Source organism: Mus caroli, unplaced genomic scaffold (assembly GCF_978045245.1).
Source record: "Mus caroli unplaced genomic scaffold, Mus_caroli_1 scaffold_4, whole genome shotgun sequence".
Lineage (NCBI taxonomy): Eukaryota > Metazoa > Chordata > Mammalia > Rodentia > Muridae > Mus > Mus caroli.
Window position 1 is genome coordinate 88,769,696 of NW_028227259.1, and position 22,956 is coordinate 88,792,651.

The 22,956-nt window shown below is 36.6% G+C and overlaps 1 protein-coding gene across 1 annotated transcript in view; it reads right to left on the minus strand.

The window, feature by feature from the left end:
* Positions 1-18,413, minus strand: part of Uba6 (ubiquitin like modifier activating enzyme 6) — a 60,923-nt gene extending 42,510 nt beyond the window's left edge. The window contains exons 1-7 of the mRNA XM_021163706.3: positions 18,294-18,413; positions 16,362-16,424; positions 10,936-11,030; positions 9,989-10,017; positions 6,719-6,813; positions 5,611-5,722; positions 786-866 (exon numbers count right to left, since the gene is read on the minus strand). Of these exons, the coding sequence (XP_021019365.1) occupies positions 786-866; positions 5,611-5,722; positions 6,719-6,813; positions 9,989-10,017; positions 10,936-11,030; positions 16,362-16,424; positions 18,294-18,364 (546 nt within the window). The 5' untranslated portion in view covers positions 18,365-18,413. The remainder of the gene's footprint in view (positions 1-785; positions 867-5,610; positions 5,723-6,718; positions 6,814-9,988; positions 10,018-10,935; positions 11,031-16,361; positions 16,425-18,293) is intronic.
* Between the last annotated feature and the right edge of the window lie 4,543 nt (positions 18,414-22,956).

The window sequence follows — 22,956 nt, forward strand, 5'->3', positions numbered from 1 at the left end:
ACAGTCACATAATTTGCATCACAATGAATCCACTTAAAGTGTATCATTAAGGTTGTACATTCTCTGAAGGAAAATTCAAACGTTCTTCCTATATATTCCTGATATAAAGAATCTAGCCAATAATATATGAATATATGCAAATAAAAGTATCAGTGGGACAGTATAATATGTACAAAAGAGAACAAGAAAGAATCAGTATTAGATCATGAGAAAAGACTAAATGCAGGCAGTAGACAAAGTTATGAAAGACAACAACAAAGCTCCTTGCTCCAGTTTGAACTGCCTTGGATATTATTCTAGGTGGTGGAGAACACATGACATTGTCAGAAGGTAAAATCAAACATGGAACTTTATAACTTTAGAATGACTGTTTTGTGTAGAAGAGTCAGAATGACATATTCTGTGTAGACTGAGATTTATATGCCTGAGTCTTCTTAATTTGGGGGTGTGTTTTGTGTGTGGGTGTGTAGTTATAAATTGTTTCTTTGTTGTGCTTTTTTGGTTAGAGTCTCACTACCTAACGTGGAACTTGATGGGTAGCCTGGGCTGGCCTTGAAGTGCACAGGTGTCTACCAGCCTTGCTCCCGACTCCTTAGTGCACCTCTATGCCTGCTTATCTACAAGTCTTTAAAGATAAAAGTTTATTTAAAAAAATCATCTTAGTGTGACTATACACACAAAGCTCTTTAGTAACTTAGTGAAAAGCTATAAACTGGAATACGAAAAATGTTCTTCCTTTAGTTAGCTGCATATTAATATTATAATTATTAAATTACATGTATTACCTTAATTGGAGGGCAATGAGAATGGCAAAAATTGTTGATCTTCTTTTGTAATGTCAGTTTTATTTCAGTCAATACTACACACTGTTGAGAATAAAATAAAGATCAGAAAGTACACAATAACTTTTATAATATACCTTCTCAATAAGAAACATATAAATTCAAATTCTACCAAAGAATCATAGTTATCTTCACAAAAGTTACTATCCTATATTGAATTCTGGCCTAGAATTAATTATATATAGAAGTACAAAATGGCAAAACCAAAATAAAAATATAGAGAGAGCATATGCTTATATAGAATAAATTCCTTTACTTTAAAGAACTCACAATTAGAAGCAAACCTTACACCCTATGTTGTTTTGTAGTCTCCCAACAGAGGGCTGGAGACTTACCTGTCACTGTCCTACAATCACTAATCTAGCTAACAAAACATTACTCAGACAAGCTTCAAGAGTGTCAATTACAATTTTCAAGCATATTGGTCATAACTCTCTAATTTCTGCATTCAATAGATTTACAAAATAAACCTTTATTTACAATAATATTAGTAAAATCACAATATTATTTAAGATTGCAGATAATTTTCAGTACTTATTTTTTATTAACACTGTGATAAAAGTAGGTGTGAAAACAAGATTTTGAAATAGATTATATGGATAGAGGTCAAATAATTTCTTGAAAGCCATTTGCCTATCAAACATCAAAACCAATAGATTCTCAGTTCTATGCTTTCCTCAGTGTTTGCACTCTTATGAGGTATGCCAAGAATGTCCTGATCACTCTTTCTTTTTAAAACTTGAGGCAAGAGGTAATATCTCCTTCATGATAGATAAAGACTTACTGCCAAACAGCAGGTTCTCTAGCTCAATGTTTCCCTTTAAAGCCACCCACTACCCAATACTCAAGGAGGCATCTAAGACCTCTGTATTGCACTGGTTGAGAGAAGAGCAGAACTGGTGGTAGTAAAAAAGGAAGCTAAGATAATGCCCATGCCCTAAAACTTCATCATGTAAATTGTATATATTAGTAGGCTGTGTCATACGTCAATATATGAACATACTACATACTGGTAAAGCTAGACATTCTTTTACACTTTTCCCCACACCGGCATATGTTTTTATGAGTAAAGACAAATGAACAGACACACACATACTCATAAACCAAGTTTTCTTTATGAACATACTGAAGCAAGGGCATTTATGTTTGATTACATATGTTTAAGGAGAACAGTGCTGCAGTGAGCATGGGCATGTACCTCTATGGTAAGCTGATTTCATTCAGATTGGTTACATACCTAGAAGTGTGATAACTACGTTTTTTTTAATTAAAAAATTTCCCTTTTGTGGTAGATTCTTGCCAGAATGATTTTTTTTTTTTTAATAATAGCTTTCTAGTTTGAGTGGGTAAGATTTTTGAAGTTTATTTTGTTATTCTTCATTTTATTACATAGTGGTCAGACAGGACACAGTATTTTTTTCTTTGAGACAGGGTCTCATGCAGCACAGAGTAGCCATGAACTTGGTGTGTTGCTAAAGATGACACTGGATTTCTGGTCCTCCTGCCTCCATGTTTAGAGTGGCAAGACTTCAGGCATGTCTCACATTTATTTAATGCTGGCATTTAAACTCAAAAGCTTTGTGCATAAGCAATCTATTGACTACACTACATTCCTAGTCCTCACTTCTATAATTTTTGTGAATATCTCAAGATTTATTTTTAATGTCCTAATACATGGTATATTTTAAGGAGTGTTTCATGTGCTGAGGACGTATGTTCTATACATGCTGCTCAGTATATTAGCTATAGTACTTCAATGTTGCATTTTTGTGTGGGAGAGAATTGAGAAAGGGTATCATTATAGTTGGCCTTGAACTCAGGACTAACTCAGCATGTTTTTAAGCTATGACAATCCTTCTTTCCTTTTTTCTTTCTTGGCCTCTCAAATACTGGGAGTGTGTGTTCCCACAACCAGCTTGCTGTTTGTTGTGTCTGAAGATCTGTACAGTGATGATATTGGAAGTTCTAACACTGTCCTGGATCCTACTTCTCCTTTAGATCTAATGCTTGTTGTCAGATATTGAATTGATTCCTGATTAAATGACTTGCTGTTTTACAGTTTTGTTTTTACATCTATTCTGTGTAAGAATACCCACTCTTGCTCACTTTTGGTTTACAGTTGCATGGAATCTCTTTTTGTACACACATACACACTTGACATCCAGAGAAGGACTCTGGGGGTTTCTTTCCTATTTTTTTTTAATTTATTTACTTATTATATGTTAAGTACACTGTAGCTGTCTTCAGATACACCAGAAGAGGATGTCAGATCTCATTACAGATGGTTGTGAGCCACCATGTGGTTCCTGGGATTTGAACTCAGGACCTTCAGAAGAGTAGTCAGTGCTCTTGACCGCTGAGCCATCTCTTCAGCTCTTCTTTCCTATTCTAAGAGGATTGCCATATTGCCCTGAATCATGGCCTCTTCTTGAGCAAGAAACTCCCATTTCCTCTAGGATGGCTGGAATAACTAGGCTAGCTCTCAGAATCCACTTGTCATAGTCCCACCCCAGTGCTGGCAAAGCCATGACCTGTTTTTTATCTGAGTGCTAGGACTTGAATTCAGGCCCTCATGTTTTCAGAGAAAGCAAACTTACGTAAATTATATTCTCAGGCTTGGAATACCTTTTTCCCATTTTTTTTTTTTACACTTTCAGTCTCTGTGTGCTCACTACTAATGGAGTTCTGATAGACACTACACCGTTGAATCTTGTTTTAGATTCAGTCCATTTGCATCATCTAACTGGGGAATATAGTCCACTTACACTTAAAATTAATACAGATAATATAAGAATGTCCATTTTTTCTATTTGTTTTGAATATCATTTGTTTGATTTTGCCTTTCTTCATGGGAATGAAAAACAACGTCATTCCATCCCCTCTTGTTAAAGTTTCTGTTGAACAGTTTGCTGGCTGTTAAATGAGGGCATCTTAGAATGTGAACTGCTCCTCTATGTGGCTTGGCTCTGCACTTTCCCTTTCTGTGTCTTCTTTCCAAGTGGGGTACTCTCATGTATACACAATAGTAGGTATGGTTCTTTTTCTTCTGGATGTGGACTCCCTTGACCATCTTTTGGCAGGCTGGTCTGGTAGTAATAAATTCCTTCATTTTTTCTGCTATATCATGAAAATGTCTTTTTCATCTTGGAAGGATAGGTTATATATAACCAAGTATATATATAAAGCTCGCTGAATTACTATCTTCTGAAATGGAATGATATTGAGCAAACTACAGTAAGTCTAATGGAAAGACTACATATACTTGTAAATAAGAGAGGCATGAGATCAGGAGCTCATCAGTGGAACTTGTACATGGCACACAATTACTGTAAAACTGAGTTTTATTGCCACCTGCCTTCTGTTTCTGGCAATCTTACTACAATATGTCAGGGACAGAATTCTGCATGGTCATAATCCCCTTAACTATGAGTCCCAAGATTACAGAGGCCTGCAGGTAGAACTTCTTTGAATAGTTTTTTTTTTTTTTTTTTCTTTTTCTAGGCATCTCAAAAGGGAAATGTTTGTTTACTGGGTTGTCAATGATCTTCAAAGCTCTTTTCATTTCTTCCTCTTTTATTTCAAAAGGCCTGCTTCTAAGATCAGATAGTCTCTCTCCCTTGATCTTAGTCTACCGTTAGAAACTGTCAACTATATTTGTCTCATTTGTTTAGCTCTTTCTTCTACTGTTTTTCCAAGATTTTTTTGTTGATTTTTAAAAATTTCTTATGTATTGTTTTCTTTAATTTCTTCAAATATTCCTAGAGGTTCTTTATAGCTACTGCTTTCCTTTATCAGATACTTCATTACTAAGTTTTCTTTGGCATTGCACACTAGAAAGTACTTTTTTACTTTTGGAATTGACGTTTTCCTTGGGTTCCTATGTATGTTAAAATTTGTGTTTCTGATAGATCAATTTTATGGCCTATTCCTTAGTGTTTTCTGTCAGTATTTGTGAAACATAACAAGGTAATATATTAAGAGTATAAATTATATAAGGCCTAGTACTAGCTCTAGCACTTTTAATCTAAAGACTTGTGTTCATCAGGTACTGGAAATTTTTTCAGCCAAAATTTTCTGCCCTTGTTTTCTTATGTGCAGTACATGCATGTGTAAACTTTCTTAAGTATGTTTGTATAAACCAGAGGCAGCATCTGGTGTTTTCCTCTATCACTTTCTACTATACTTCTTGAGACAGTCTCAGACTCATCAATTAGCTAGGGTGGATGTCTAGGAAGCAATGGGGCTCAGCATGGGTGTTGGGGATCTGAACTCAGTTCTTTTGCTTGGATAGCAAATAATTTACCCACAGAGGCACAGAGGCATCTCTCCTGGGTGACACCGAGTTTTACTATTTCTAGAAATAGCAATGTCATAAAGTAAACTTTTTCATATAGCTAAATTTTCTTTTAATTTTTTACTCAAACTTTTCCTGATTTCTGTGTTCTACACTGTAATTTACTCATATTTATTTTTCAACTCTCTAATGCTTATTAAGCCACAGTTTATCAACTAAATATTAACTTTTAAAAGATATAACCAGAACAAGTAAATGCATATTGTTAAAAACCATTGAGTTTCAACAGCATATTACTGCTAAATACCTTTCTTACATCAACGAGTTCTTAGAATTTTTTCTCAAATGGAGCACTTAATAGGTATTACTTTAACCTGATGTCTTTTGTTCTGCTCCTCAATGTATTTGGTTATATCAGTTTTATCATATAATTTCTTTGGAATGTATCAATAACATTTAATACAAAATACTAACCTGATATTTTTCTAAGAAAGAGAGGTCTGTGGTTTCATCAAGAGGGGCAGAGGATGATGAGACCTGAACATATGGATTTAGTTCTGCAATACGATGAAGTACAGCTTCAGCCCTAGAAAAATATAATTTTTCATTTATTATTTTCAGTCTCAATGTTAGACACTTAACATAAGAAGGACCTAACATATGAAATTTTAATGAAAACTAAATATACTGTAGGTAAACACAGACTTAAATTTGTGTTTTCTAAATTAATATCATCTTATGACACACTTTATAGCACTTTATATATCTTATGACATTCTTTATAGCAAGCTTAACAATCTTCACATATACCCGCTTGCTTCTAATCTCCAAGCTTTCAAAGTCTCCTAATGACAGCAATACTACAGATATCATTTACCCATGAGACTAGAAAGAGACTGTCAGAGAGGATGAAGAGTATATAGGCAAAGCAAGGAAGGCAATAGAAAAAAAGTAACGGTATGTGTGTGTGTGTGTGTATATATATATATATATATATATATATATATATATATATGTGTGTGTGTGTGTGTGTGTGTGTGTCATGAAGTTTAGAGGATATCTAAATGAAGGAAGAAAAAAGAAGAGGCTAAGCAAGTCAGTGTGTGGGGCAAGGGGATAAAAGCAAACTATAATGGTATATATGTATCAAAATGTCATAATGAAACCCATTACTTTGCTAAATAATGTTTTTTTGGTTGTTGTTATTTTTGAGACAGGGTTTCTCTGTGTAGCCCTGGCTGTCCTGGAACTCACTCTGTAGACCAGGCTGGCCTCCAACTCAGAAATTCATCTGCCTCTGCCTCCCTAGTACTGGGATCAAAGGCATGTGCCACCACGCCCGGCCTGCTAAATAATGTTTTAAGTTCCTTTAATAATGTAAAATTCATTTCTAGGTAACAGGATAAATGTATCACATTTGACAAAGGAGATAAATAAATGCCATTACATATTTATGTAAGGCGGTGTGAATTTCCCTTGACAAAGTAAACAGTTATATCTAAACTGTATTCTCTATACATAAAACATTTTTAAATATAACAGTTAAAAAAAATCCCATGACAATGTATCAAAATATCTTTACCTGTTTCTCTCATTAACAACATCATCTTCACACAAGAAGAAATTGGTCCCTAGATCCCATGCTTGGCATTTTTTTGTATCATGAATTGTCAGGGCCTTAAAAAAACAAGAACAATACCTGTTAAGTCCAGAACAGAGCCAAGGTGCATACCACCTCTAATGCTATGTACAGTGTGCTGGAAATACTATGCATACATGAGTAATAAAGAGAACTTAGTGGCATAAGAATTGAAAAGGATATACAAGTACATCATTATTCAGAAGACAGGATTGTAAACACCTGAAGAACTCAGAGGAGAAACTACACAGTGAGAAGCTCCGAATTTATGACATTAGCATGTTATAAAAATCAACATAAAGAAAACATTCAGAAAAACATAAAAATATTTAAAAATTCCAAACTCCATATGATAAAGGTAATGGAAAAACTAGAAAAAAAAATGTAACTTTTATCACATCACATACCATATAGAAAAAGATGAATTTATAATGAATATGCTGGGATAATATATATTTTATTGCTCTTGAATATGAATGCTGAGTATGCAATATCTTCTCCATCCACTAGATAGACTGGCAAAGTCCAATGATTTGACAAGTTGCATTATGATGGTACATGGAGGAGCCTCCATGGAAAACAATTCAGTAAAACCTCTGGCAATAAGACATATATATCCCCTTGAACTGAGCAATCCTATTTTTAGGAATCTGTCCAAAACACATTCTTAGAAAGATTTAAAAGCACTTACAGCCAAGGTTATTAAGTATAATTCTATTAAAAACACTAGAAACAAAATGTACATCATCATGGGAAAATTTGTCCAATGTGATACATGTGCACAATTTTACCTTCAAATGACTATTAAAAAATAAAACAAATAATTATCACTATTCAGTAATCGTAGGGACAGGATGTTAAACAATAAAAAGCAAGGCACTTTAAGAAGCACAGGAAGAGACACATACATAAAGTTGAATGGAATATTTATGTATACATATATTTGCTTATATTTAAATACAAATGAGTAAATAAAATTTAAAAGTGGATGGCCTTAGGAGGGGAAAAAAAAAAAAAAAGAGTATAGAAACCAGACTAACCTGAAAATATTTTTTATTTAATGCTTAAGTTTGAATGAAATAAACATAAAAAGAAGTAATATTGAATTTAAAAAGTGACACTAAATGATACTTAGAATCCAATCTGAAATAATCTAAACTGCTTTTGTGTAGTTGGCATGACTGACTGGAGGAGTTGTTGAATATGATTTTTTTTTATAAAGCTATCAGTCAAAAGTAAGGGATTTTAGAAAAGGATAAAAGATATAATTTTCAATAATTAGTAATATTTCAATTGTATTCTGAAACCACGTCATATAAGTAAAATATAATATAGGGCAAATGGACTGTCATTAAAAACATGAATTTTACAATAAATGTACAAAAACAGAAAGTAAAAAAGTAATCCATTCCTATAAGGGAATTAGAAACTTAATAAATCCGAATACAATTCAGTGCTTCCTGATGACTAACATTTCATCTTTATCCCTCAACAAGACTTAAAATGACAAAGACTCCAGGTGTTATGCCAAAAAACCTCAAAAACGTAAAGATTCCACTGGAAAGATGAACCAATTTTTATATTAAAAATAGACTATACAATGAAGAAAAACACAACACAGTATATTTAAATGCACAAGTTTATCATGGTACATATGTAATCAAAGTTCAATAGTCACAGCTGAGGGATGGTCAGGATGACTTTTGGAGGGTGGTAAAAATTCAGTATTTATCCTGCTTTTGTACATGCAGTCTACACACTTTATAGTGAAATCAGGTAATCAATAAAGAGAAAAATATTTCTAAAATACTATTACAATTAATGAACAAGGGGGAAATGACAACTACAATTAATGAAGTAATGAATCAAGATTCTGATGGTTAATGGCTAAAGTAATGATGAAGAAGAGAAAAATAGGTTATTATTGTCTCCTGGTAGGACATTGTATACTTCCTGTGAAATAGTCTTGCTAAAGGAATCAAATCTCATTTTGACTCTGGCTAGGACTACCAGTATATAGGAAAATATAAGACACAGTATATGCAACATTTTTTTCCCATTCTTTCTATTTTGTTGGAGATAGGCCTTGCTATGTAGCCCTGGCTGGCCTGGAACTTACTAGGTACACTAGGCTAGGTCTTCCACCTGTAGGTCTTTCTCCCTCATGCCTTCGAAAAGCTGGAATCAGACATGTGCCACTATAAATGTCACAAAATAGCTACTTTTTTCATTAAATAAATTTTGTTAGGGTGAAAAAAATTAGGGAAGGAAAACCTACAGATTAAAAGAAAACGATACAATATACAGATTCTCCTTGGCACCTGATTAGAACAAAATAAACTTTAAAATAGATTTGTCAACAAAACAAAGCTGAACTCTCAACTGGGCATTTTGTGCTTATGCTAGCAAGCTTCCAGGGTGGCACCAACACCCCATACTTCTGAAAGTTAGGCTTTTGGATAACCCTTTCCTCTTGATTATGACTTAGTGTTGTCTTTCTCTCGCTTAGTGCTTGATGAAGCCAGCTGTCCAACTATCAGCAGCTCTATGGAGACAGGCTAGAAACTGAGAGTAACCTCTGGTCCATAGCCAGTAAGGAACAAGGTCTGAAGTACCACAGAGAAACAAAGCTGGCTACAACCAAATGTGAGCTTTGCAAACAAATTATTTGACAAACTACACTCAAAATGACTATAGATCCTATAAATACTGTTTACAGTCTTGTGAAAGATAGTAACCAAAGAGCAGGCTAAAATCTTTGCCCATGCAAACTAGATATAACAATGATGCTGTTAAATTTTGAAGTAAATGATTTTATAGTAATAAAAAAACAAATACATTTAAGGTGTTAAAACCGTACTAAGTTGTGGTTATATTAAAGATATATACTAAAAATATTTAAGAATGATAAAACAGCTTGAGTTCTTATGAAAAGAATTTAGCAGTTGCAGACAGCAGGGACGGGGAAGCAAATATATAAAACATACATGTATGTGGAGTTGGTAACCTAAGCTGTGTGATAGGTAAAAAAAAAATGTGTTAGGTGACTCTTTTTTATGTTTAAATTTTCAATAAATTAAGAAAAAGAACAACAGCATTGATTCAGTTATGTAAAATAGAAAATAAGACAAAGTACGTGATCACTGCAAATCAGCAAAAAACCAAAACAGTTCACAATAAACAACTTTTCATACCGAGGGTAGACACACTCACCTTAATCCCTGCAAGAACAAGATTCTTTGCTGTAAAGGAAAAAGAAAAAAGAATAACTTAGCTTTGTAAATTCATACCAAACACAGATTCATGGAGTTTCATCACACTTCTGAGTAACTGTAACTTTTTTTACTTGTTTAAGAAAGTTAGACAAGGGCTGGCGAGATGGCTCAGGGGGTAAGAGCACTGACTGCTCTTCTGAAGGTCCTGAATTCAAATCCCAGCAACCATATGGTGGCTCACAACCACTCATAATGAGCTCTGACGCCCTCTTCTGGTGTGTCTGAAGACAGCTACAGTGTACTTATTTATAATAATAAATAAATCTTTGGGGCTGAGTGGGGCCTACCAGAGCGAAGCAGAGGTCCTAAATTCAATTCCCAACAGCCATATGAAGGCTCACAACCATCTGTACAGTTACAGTGTACTCATATACATAACATAAACAAATCCAAAAAAAAAAAGAAAGTTAGACAATACGAACTGATACAATTTTGCATAGTCAAAGCGTTAAAAGATATCTATTCATTTTTCAGTGTTTTAGTGAATACACTATGAAACCATAATAAAGTAAGAATCATCATTTAGCCAGGTCTAGTGGCACATGCCTTTAATCCCAAGGAGACAAAGACAGATGGATATTTTTGTGAATTCAAGGCCAGCATGGTATACATATTGAGTTTCAGACACCTAGGGTTATATGGTAAGACCCTGACTAAACAAAACAAAACACAGAACAAAGGAATGCTATTTAATAGTTACTAAGGTTACCAAATAAGAAGTATTGGCTTTGTTTTTGGTGGAAGACCATACCTCTGCTACAAAATATCTTGTTAAAAAATTTGACCAATATTTGGAAGCTAATTTCCTTTAAAGAAAATAAGAGTAATATTTTTTATCTTATGCAAAAGAATCATAGAAATTGTAGAAAAAAAAATACTGCTTACCAATTTCCACTCCAAGACCACCCATACCACTTAAGAAGACACAGGACTTGGCCATCTTCTGCATTGCTGTGTCACCAAGAACATATCTCTGGCGACTATATGTAAAGCACAATGAAAAACAAAATCATTATTTCATCAAATAAAATATGCCTTAAAGTTTCATTAACTAACAGCTACAACACTCGATTCTGTCCAGAATTGTTTTAGATAAGTTATACAGCATTTACAGTTAACCAACTGAATTGCTAGCTAATTAACTTTAAATGTGATGTCGTTTGTCACCACAATCCACATTCTAACAGAGCAGAGTTGAGCAGGAACTGTCCTCTTTATACAATTATGTTAGGTAGACTCTCAGTGTTCCATTCCCTCCTGTTACTCGCATTTCATCATTCCAGGGGGTCACCAAAGGCCTGGAATTCTGCTATCTTTAATCTAAAATTCTGATAACAAACAGGATTTTGGAGAGGAAATTTCATTTTTTTTTTTTTAAGAGAATCGGTCATGTAATTCTTGAGTTCTATTTTGCATTGAAGACCTGGTAAAGCACAATTAGTTGGAACTTGTTACGTTACACATCTGAAGATCAAGCAGGATCAGGTCAAGGTTTTAAAAAAAAATATGCACTGGAAATTAAAGAAGGTCAGCTCAATGACAAGTCAGTAGCAATAATGTGGATAATACAATTCCAGTAAATTCTTATGAGAGTCAGAAGTAAGAGTTTGGTGTAAGCAAGAAATAGTTTTAGTAACCTTTGGTTATATTTACTTCTGAAATTAAAGCACTGACATATTTAATGTATATTAAAATAATTTACATATTTTAGTATTTAAAATCCTAGAAGTATTGACTAGTTAGATGGAAATTTGAATCTTTATCATTTCCTTCCTTGTTCTTTAAAAAAAAAATAGAATAAAGCAGAACTTTGAGAGAGTAGGTAAGTTTATTCACTTGGGAGTACTAGGGAATGACCTCAGAGAAGGAGAACTATCTATGAACTGGGCTGTATCCTCAGCCTAAAACCAAAAAGTTCATTTTCAATCAGTACATAAGACTTTAGCTTTAGAAGAAAAAACTACACATTTTCTCCCATTATGTCTGTTAAGAGTGTGTCTGGCCTGTTTCACCTTTATGTGAATTAGCTCATTTTGAATATGTGTCTTGCTTTTTTGAATAAAATTACATTGGAGATTCTCCTCTGAGATTATGGTTTTTCACTTTAAAGTTTTTACTTTAATTAAATATCATTTTCTCCTTCCAATCTCTTCTCCCTGACTCCCTATACTTTGTGTGTGTAAGATGCCAGAGCCTATGAATTTTTGAGAGAACAGAGACATGCACACACACATGTATATGAATATATATTCCTAAATATATAAACAAAATCTGTTCAGTCTATATAATGTGTATACACTCATGTATATACACGCTCAGAACTGACTACTTGTTATTAGGAAGCCAACTGGAGGACACTTTCTTGGGTACACTATTTTCTCCCACTCTCAGCAGTCGTTAGTTGCCTTTAGTTATTTGTCTAAGGTTAGGACCTCTTGAGATTTCCCTCTTCCACATTAACAGGATTTATTTATACGTACATGTGGGGGCTGTAAGGGTGACCACAGGGGCCAGAAGAGGGTATCAGACACCCCAGAACTGGAGTTACAAGAGGTTCATGAGCTGCCTGCTGTGGGTGCTAGGAAGGAACTAAGTTTCAGCTTTCTGCAAGATCAGTATGTGTTCTTAACCACTGAACAACCTTACCCATCCACGTTTATGAGATTTACTCATTTGGATTAATGTAAATGCTCAGTTATTTTCATTTTTTCTGATCTTTTATACCAATGACACTACTAAGTGTGTATGCCATAAAGTAGTGAAAAGGACCAGGAAAAAGAAGTCACCTAGTTGTTTACTTTGAGAAAGTCCTAGCTACTAAAATTTCTACCTTTGCTAAAAGAACACCATGTTGTCATATTTTAACACAGCAGTCCTAAGTGTACTTTCTTGAAGCCATACAGAACTCATCTAATCTCTCTGAAGAATATATTATAATAAGCATCTTCTCTCTGAACACATCCAATTCTGTAACTCCTAATACAAAATCATTTCCATTCCCTCTGAATAGTCTAAACATTTTCTTCTGGATGTATGTCAATAATCTTTATTACATGTCAATATTATTTACTAATACCAATATTCCAGGAGGTTGGCAAAATGCCTAAATGGTTAAGAGCATTTGCTACTCTAACAGACAACCTGGATTTGGTTCCATCTGTAACTCCAAATCCAGAAGGATCTATGCCTTCTTCTGACTTCTGCAGGCTTCAGCCATGCATGTGGTGCACACACACATGCAGATAAAAACACTGTATATATACATATATAACATGAAATATCTAACTTTAAAAAAAATAATATTTTAGGTTTTTAATGTATTCACTGTGCAGAGAAAAAATAGGAAGAACTTCATAGGGGTACTATAAAAGGTCACATAGTAAAAAAAAAAAAAAAAAGTAAAATATTCAGCAAAATGACTATGCCACTCACTATGAGACAAATAATCAAACAATTCCGTAAGTAATACACAAAAGTACCAGAAACTATGCAATGCAGAGATGACTTGTATATAGTTAGGAACAAACACTTTCAAAATGAGGTTAATTTAAGCTGAATTCTAAAGAGTTCAAAGAAAGACGGCTCAGTGGTTAAAAGCACTGACTGCTCTTCCAGAGGTCCTGAGTTCAATTACCAGCAACCACATGGTGGCTTCACAACCATCTGTAATGGGATCTGATGCCCTCTTATGGTGTGTCTCAAGACAGCTACAGTGTACTCATTATAAAAAAAAAAAAGAAAAAAAAAAAAAAAGAGTTCAAAGAGTGATCAAATAGGAACAACCAGGATGCGGCTCAGTTGGTAGAATATGACTGCCTGGCAAGCACAATGCCCTGAGTTCAATCCCCAGCACTGCATAAACTGGGCCTGGTATAATTCCAGCTCCTGGGAGGGAGGGGTTGGAAGGATCCAGAAGTTAAGTTCATCCTAAGCTATAAATTTATGGCCAGCCCTGGTTACCTGAGACTCTACTTTGGACCATTGTGAAATAATAGGAATTAGATCCATTCTCCTGTTTTAAATAACTGGAGAATTTAAAGTTAACTGTTTAAATCACAGTAATGATACAGTGTGAATTTATAACATGAATACAACTAAATATAAGACAATAAGAGCACAAATTTTCCAATAGAATAAGCATACTAATGTATAGTTTTATGAAACTATGATAATTATAGTATATTACTAGTGGTTATATAATTATATAGTTTATGTAGTTAAGTAAAAGTTTAAAACTAATGATAATTACACTCAGTGAAGTAAAAACTAAAAAGTAGGGCTGGAGAGATGTTTCAGAAGGTAAAGTGCTCAGCACAAGCCTGATGATTTGAGTTCTATCCCTGGAACTATGGTAGGAGGAGGAAACCTCCCCAAGTAGCACCACCAGCTGGGAAACCAGCATCAAATCCAGTGTGTATCGATATTTCATATTCAAACCATAACATTAGGACTCATCCTCCATTCTTAACAGTTCTAATATCACACTAGTATCAAAAGTCTAAGTCCATAGCATATTCTGTGATGAGAGGCAAACTCTTAGCTGTGAGCTGAAAAATAAAAAGCAATGTTACATACTTCTAAGATAAATTAGCATAGTGAGCATTTTCACCTATTTGAGATAGAGAAGGGAAGGACAGAATCAAAGCCACCCTAAAACACTGGATCTTTGTCCAGCATCTGCTGCACATGGTATCATGATTGTTACCCAGCCCTGCCCTTACCAGCTGGAACTACATAATCTCTCTCTTGTTGGCTCTAAGTACTGACTGCACCTTTCTTGAACATACATTTTTTTCATGTACTGGCTTCTCCATCAACCCAGATAACTGACTGGAGCTTAAGCTTCATCTTCACAGCTCCATGTATAGCCCTGTCAGATGCTGCCTGCAGGATCCTGACCCTTCCACCCCCGGGTCTCATTGCAACTCAGTTCCCAGTCAAATGACAGCATTTCCCACTGTACCATTTGGCATGTAGAGACCTGACAGAACTTTTCATGGATGTTCATGCTCCCCTCATAAACATGTTTCTTAAAGTATTGGTAAATAAACCTTCCAGATCTTCCCAATATAGGTTTCCAATATATGGAAACTCTACTCTAGCATACTAATTTCCCTGAAGTTTGTTGCTAAAAATATTTTAGTGAGTGTATGTTTGAATACTGCTGTAGTATACAAGTTTGTATGGAAAAGTCCAAGGGCAATGTCTACAGAGTCGGTGCTTTCCTCCCATCATGTGGGACTAACTCAGGTTGTCAGGCTTGGTGACAAGCGCCTTCAGTCACTGAACCATTTCTCTAATCCACGGAGATTTGGTTATATACACCTGAAGCTGAGAACTTAATCTGAGTTCATTCTTTTTCTTTGTTATATGGTCTTACGATGCAAGGAGCAGCAGATTCAGCATCGTTATATATCTTAGTCTTCCAGAAGTCTCGAAGAGTCACTAAATTCTCAGACTCTCAAACTTATTAAGTTAGGAGTATCAGTGAATGGACTTTGAACAGTGTACTGGCTAGTTTTGTGTCAACTTGACCCAGCTGGAGTTATCACAGAAAAGGAGCTTCACTTGAGGAAATGCCTCATGGTAGGTCATCTTTTCTTCCTCTCTCTAGGCCCTACCTCCTAAAATTTCTACATTTCCTCAAAAGTACCACCACTAAGGGACCTTTAAATAAATGCATAGAAGACTCTTCCTATCAAGGTATATCTCACTTAAAAAAAAAAACTCTAATTAGAGTTCATCCAAATTATAACTCTGTCATGAATTTCTCTATTATCTACATTGTATTTTCTTGAGAATTCACTAAAATAATTTTCCTCTAAATTTGACTGAATAACTGAAGAAACCCCTACACTATCAAGAATAGTAGTAAAGGGGCTGGTGAGATGGCTCAGCAAGTAAGAGCACCCGACTGCTCTTCCAAAGGTCCTTAGTTCAAATCCCAGCAACCACATGGTGGCTTACAACCATCCGTAACAAGATCTGACTCCCTCTTCTGGTGTGTCTGAAGACAGCTACAGTGTACTTACATATAATAAATAAATAAATCTTAAAAAAAAAAAAAGAATAGTAGTAAAACCCATTTTCTAAACTCAAGACATTTACTTTCTTATTAGAGAGTAAAATTACATGCTAAAACTTTCATACTATATATAACGTGAGAAAAATCCCACAAAAATCTCAATTTTAATTTAAAAGAACTTGTAGAATATCCATATGAAATTCTTCACAGGTATAGCCATCAAAAAGACTATGAGATTCTATACTAACCATTATAAAAGGTGGGTTTTAGTCTCTGAAGTTCTTACCTGTATAATCCATCATCGATTTCCAAAGATTCTGTTGTCATGGTAGGTAAATTTTTACTTGCACTAGGGGCGAAAAAACCCAAACTATTAAACAGCAAATATGGCACTTAATTATTCATACTCTATAACGTGAAATTCAATTGTGCATGAAACCAGATTCCCAAGTTACTAAAGGTCCGTACTGGCTGGTTTTGTGTGTCAACTTGACACAGGCTAGAGTTATCACAGAGAAAAGAGCTTCAGTTGGGGAAGTGCCTCCATGAGATCCAGCTATGGGTCATTTTCTCAGTTGGTGATCAAAGGGGCAGGGCCCCTAGTGGGTGGTACCATCCCTGGGTAGTCTTGGGTTCTCTAAGAGAGCAAGCTGAGCAAGCCAGGGGTAGCAAGCCAGTAAGTAACATCCCTGTAAGGCCTCTGCATCAGCTCCTGCTTCCTGACCTGCTTAAATTCCAGTCCTGACTTCCTTTGGTGATCAACAGCAATGTGAGAAGTGTAAGCTGAATAAACCGTTTCCTCCCCAACTTGCTTCTTGGTCATGGTTTTGTACAAGAATAGAAACCCTCAGACAAGGTCCTTCCATACAAAATGTATTTTTTTTCTTAGGTATCATCTTCCTTAGAGTTTTAAAATGTGTTGAAGTTAATTTCACTAACTGTTGCTATGTGCAGTGCTTGCTGTAGAGATTTTTAGAGCAACCAGACACTAACTGTACTTTAAGCACTATCATATAATAAAATCAGCATATTCACACAACATATACTAAAACTATATATAAACCTGTAGTGTCCTATCATTTTGTTTCTATTTTACACACTTTATTGCACTTGCTATTCTATGTTACACACAATGACTTTGGTGAATTAAAGTTCTGACTAAAAATGAGAAGGGGTTATGCTCAGCTGCTTAATGGCTATGGCCAACACTTACTTTCCAAAAAGCTCTGTCTCACTGATTGTTTCAAGAATATGATCAAAAACAGTCACGCCTGATTGCACATACTTGTAATCTCAGAAATTCAGACGAGGAGGGAGGAAGCCATCTTTGGCAAACTTGGAGCCAGCCTCAGAATCAATATAATGATAATAATAATAATAATAACAACAACAACAATAACAAATCATCTGTAAGACCAACTAAGGGGCAGTTATTTGTATTCAATAATATTTCTTAAGTCGATTTTGGCAGCATTGGCCAGGGCAGACAATACTTCCATCCAGTCCTTGAAGTATATGTCTCAATGTGCAATGTAAAGCTAGTAATATAAGAAATCCATCAGTTCTATATTTGGTATGTAATATTCATATACTGGGTAGGATACAAGCGGGGCTTTCTTAACTGTAAGAGAACTAACGCAAACACTGGTGAGAGTATACCAGGACCCCAACCCCGGAATTTTGCAGGCTGAGAAAGAAAAACTCCAAGATCCTCAGCGGGAAATAATCCTAGGAACCTTGGGCTCCGCCCCGCGCTCCAACACCCCCGTAGTAAACGGAGAGGATTCTCGGGGTGTCCAGACTGCAACGGATTCATCCTGACTTGCGCTCTCAAGAACAGTTTTCCTAAGGAGCACGGCTGGAGGAGGAGGATAGCGCTCCGTGGCGCTGAAGGAAGTGTGCCAAGCAACAGGGGCCACAACCCTCTCCTGACTGACTGTCCGCTCAGAAGTGGTGACCTGAGGGAAGGATGCTGGACCCGACCCGGGAAGAGCGAGTCTCCTCAGCGGAGCTCGAGCTGCGAGGGCAGCGCCCACGCCGCCACACCCACCGCCCGCCGGCTCGCTCGCTCGCCTGTTCGCCACCTCGCTAGCTCCCTGTGGCTCCGCGCGGCCCCGTGGCCTCCGCGCGCTCCGAGCCGCCTGAACGCAAGAACGGAGCCCGCGTCGGCGTTCCTCCGCTTCTTCCCGCCCAGCCTGCCCCGGGCCAGGCCTCTCACCCGCACGCTCCCCAGGAGGAGCAGGACGCCTCTTCACAGGAAAGCACAGCCAAAGGCTCGGACCGCTCCATCGCCTTCCGACAGACTGCAGCGAGGCGGGGAGGCAGGCGAGGGGGCGGGGCCGCGAGGGTCAAGGGGCGGGCGGCGACGTCACCAGGGGGAGGAGCTGGGAAAAGTACGCCCAGGACAGGGTTTCCAGTCAGCCCCTGGGACACCTGACTTCCGGTTGGGGCGGGGCAACAGGGCGCGCTTCCTTGCAGGTGAGGGGAGTGCCTAAGTGAAGGCGGCTGAGCGCTGAGGGCAAACGCGGAACCAAAACGCGTCACTTCCGGCTGTGAGAGCTAAACGCTCCAGGGGGCTCGACAGCTGCCAGAAGCTGTTGCCTTGCAAATCCAGAAGTGTTACAGAGCCTTGAGGAGATCGCTTTTTCTGAACAACAACTACAAAAAGAGGACATTTCCAGGCTGGGGTTCCACTTAAAGATTCCATTTAAATTGTTTTGACCATCTATTACTGATCTCTGTAGTCAAGTGACTTTTTAGAGCTGTAAAATTTGGCACTTTCATTTTAAGGGAGGAAAAAAAAGGAACTCAAAGTTAAATGATATGATCAAAGACATACAGCCAGTAACTCAGATTACCAGTTCTACCGACTTCTCATCTAATTCTTTTTTTTTTCATTCATTCTTATTTTACCATTTTTAGAAAACAATTGTGTACATACAATACAATTAAGAATCTTTTTTGTTGTTGTTGTTTTTGTTTTTTTTTCCGAGACAGGTTTTCTTTGTGTAGCCTTGCTGTCCTGGAACTCACTTTGTAGACCAGGCTGTCCTGGAACTCAGAAATCCACCTCCCTCTGCCTCCCGAGTGCTGGGATTAAAGGTGTGCGCCACTACGCCCGGCTATTAAGAATCTTTCTAACTGGTGATGTGTTGGAAGAAACACTAGCCCAATTTTAAAAATCCGTGTCTGACTATAGACATAGGACAGCGTTCTGTAAAGTATAACAGGTTTTATTTCAAAATTTTCTTGAAATCACAAAAATGATTTTATGGTTGGTGGTCACCACAGCACGAGAAGTTGCATGAAAGGGTCACAGCATTATGAAGGTTGAGAACACTGTCTTAATGGTTCTACTATCCCCTGTACAGCACTGCTGGCTTTAGTCTAAGCCTTTAACACACGGGCCTTGAACAGTATTTATGATCCAAACCACAGTAGCAGACATCTAACATTTAATTAAATGTGATATACATTATTTCAAATGTATGATATGATAAAATGATTCAGATCTTAACAGTTTTTCATGTTTTGCCATATTTATATATCGGAAAAAATTAGTTTTATCACCAGACATTGTGACAGTGAGGTTTTACGTCAGAAGAAGTATAATAGTATATTTAGAATATTAAAGGAAAGACGTTTAAGTCAATTATTTTGTACCCAGAAAAACAACTCTCATGTTCAAACGATATAAAATATTATCAACAATTGGTACCACGTGGTGCATGCCTTTAATCCCAGCACTTGGAAGGTAGAGGCAGGTGGATTTCTGAGTTCAAGGCCAGCCTGGTCTACAAAGTGAGTTCCAGAACAGCCAGGGCTACACAGAGAAACCCTGTCTCAAAAAACAAACAAACAAACAAAAAATTGGTACCAGCAATTAATAAAACCATCCTCTTCATGAAACCTTCATGAATCAATAGTAGAGAATATTTTGACAGCCAAAGCAACAGAGGGATCCAAATTCCTCTTTGGGAACAGGCTCAAATTTGGAATAAAAATTATAATTCATAGTTTATTAGATTTTATATTCATCCTATTTCATTCTTACTTATTCATTCTCACAAGTTCTATATTGCCATTTCTGAGTTGGAGGCGCCTCTTTGAACAATGTTTTTATTGTCTGTGATGATGGACTATTCCTCATTCCAGTTTCTTGTCTCTCTCTCTCTCTCTCTTTTTTTTTTTTTTTTTACTTTTGAACTTGACACTCTGTTGCTCCCTTGTCTGCTAAATTCTTGTCCTTGGCAGGGGCTTGAGCTCAGAAAGAACAAATCCATCTGAAGAACAACCTGAATTGCAGGAGGGAGTCTGAAAGACTTGTTGCAAGGAGGGAATGAGTTTCCCAGAGGAACCATGGATAGCATTTCCAAACAAAGGACTTGGATAGATTTGTTGTAGGACATCAGGAAGCATAAAGCTTAGGAGACACTAGTGTGAGGAAGGATATTGATAGTCTGGAAAGAAAAGAACCAAGCACCCCTCCCCACATCCTGCTCTAATCAAAAGATCTACATTAGGCCTAAAACTACAATATGGCCCCAGGACACTGTCTTCATTGTCTTCTTGGAAATGACAAACCACAGATTTCTTTGCTATAGTTCTGCAACTTGTTGAACATGGAAACGATTTCTCTTTAACCACACGATTTCGATATTTTAACAACAAATTTTAACAACAAAAGATTCACCTTATTGTGGAAAATTCAAACAGTAAAGTTTTTGAAAATCTGTGATTTTTTAGACAAAAAGGTTTTCTGTGCGTGAACACAGTAGCTTCTCCGGGCAGAGGAACTTTGCTGTATGTTAAAGCAAGTTTTTATATTTTTTACTAGCTTTGTGTCTTGACTTTTTCTGTATCTGTTACTGCTATTAGGGAAAATAGATTTTTATTTCCTTAGTCCAAGGAGATCTTTGGTTTCCATGGATTTAAGGGAAACTTTTCTAACTTAAAACCTATCTGTCCCTGTTGTATGGCTTGATTAAAAAAAAAATGTGGCTCCCAAACAGGCAGCATACACTAGCTGACATGAGGCCCTTGACACATGTACAGCAGAGGACTGCCAGGTCTGGTCTGAGTCAGAGACTTGAGGCCCCAGGGAGTGAGGAGCTCTGGTGGGGAAGGGTGGGGGAGGGGCATTCTCTCAAAGAGGGAGAAGGAGGAGGAGGAATGGGATGAGGAACTGCCAGAGGGCAGATCTGGAGGGGGACTGGACTGTTTAAAAAAAAAAATTAAAAAAAGTAAGATACTAATACTACTAATAAAAGTGTGGCTCAATACTTAAAACCATACGTTTTACTAAGATACCACAGGTTTTTCTGCTAATCATTCCCCTAGAATCCATTCCAGGATACCAGGATACATTTATGATGACCTGATCTTACCAAACTTTGTAGGTGAATACTGTGATGTGTATTTCCCTGAAACACATATGCCTGTGCAAATTCTGTAAATCAAATGTTTACATTGTAAATTATATATAGCCAACAATCATATTTTTATAATAACAGAACATATCCAAGTTTATTTCTCTTATTTCATACTTCTGAACTATTAAATAATAGCACAGTAAAGATGCCCAATATATAATTTCTTTGACTTAGAGAAGACAACTCAGATTAAATGGCTCAAATAAATTCATATCATTTTTTTCATACAACCAGGGCTAGAATTCAGTGTTGTTCCTAGCCTGGTGTTCTCAGAGACTGGACCACCCATTTCATGACTAAAAATTGGTTACTAATGTCAAGTCAGTACATTAATACATAACTTCCTGAATTTTGAGCAAGATCTTTTCCCAAGGGTGTTCTAAAATTTGAGCTGGTTGGAAGCTAACTATTTAACCCAGAGGTAATTCTTTTGTAAAGGAAAAGTCTTTATTAAAAGCTTAATAGTTATGCACTGATTTGAGCTGTGGATTGGAATATGTATGCTGCAGATTGCATGTGCTTACATCACCCAGATTCAGATGTTGAAACAATATTCATTGTGATGGAATTTGAAGGTTGCATTGTTCAGAGATGAAAGCTTAGAGATCCCTGTCATCCTTTTGGGATAAGGGCATACATAGCAAGAGCAGCCAATTTTCCCAGAACCAGAGTGGGCCCTTCCTTGTAAGAGATACAAAATCTGTGGGCACTTTGTAGTCTTGAGAAAGGGGGGTTTATGTAAGAGCCTACACAGACTACAGCAATTGAAGATCACAATGTTTGGAATAGTTTTAAAATGGTTTATAGAATAAAAGAAGAGCAATAGCCATAAGCTTGCAACTTAAATACCAGTTTCAAGGACATTCTAAAAAACATGTTTTTAGTTTATGTGTGTATTTTGCCTGCATATATGTATGTACACTGCATGTGTTCCTGCTGTATCAGATACCTTGAAAAATGGAATTCTAGATGGCTGTGAACCTCTCTGTGGGTGCAGATGCTCGGAACTAACCTGGGTCTCCTGGAAGAGGAATAAGTGCCCTCAACCACTGAGCCACTTTCCAGCCCGTTCAGGGCATTTTAATTGTTTGATTGTGTAGGTGACACTGTTGGCAGAGAAAAATGTAACAATTATACTGTCACATTTACCTTTTGACTAATAAGGACAAAACCTCTGAAAATCCCTAAATGGGCCTTCAAATTTTCATATCTTTTTTCTGGGTAATATGCTGTAGTTTCATCTGGATCTATCTGTTCTGACTGGGGAAGGGAGGCAATTGAGCAGCCCCCTGAAACAATACCCAGTCTTTATTTAAGAGATTGAGATTTTAGCCACAGTGACTATTTCCCCATAAACTCAACTGTAGTTTAAACTCTTACTGAAAGTGCAGTAGTCACTGGATCAATGGAGGCTTTCTTGCACAGGTATTTGTAGTCCACAGAGCTAAG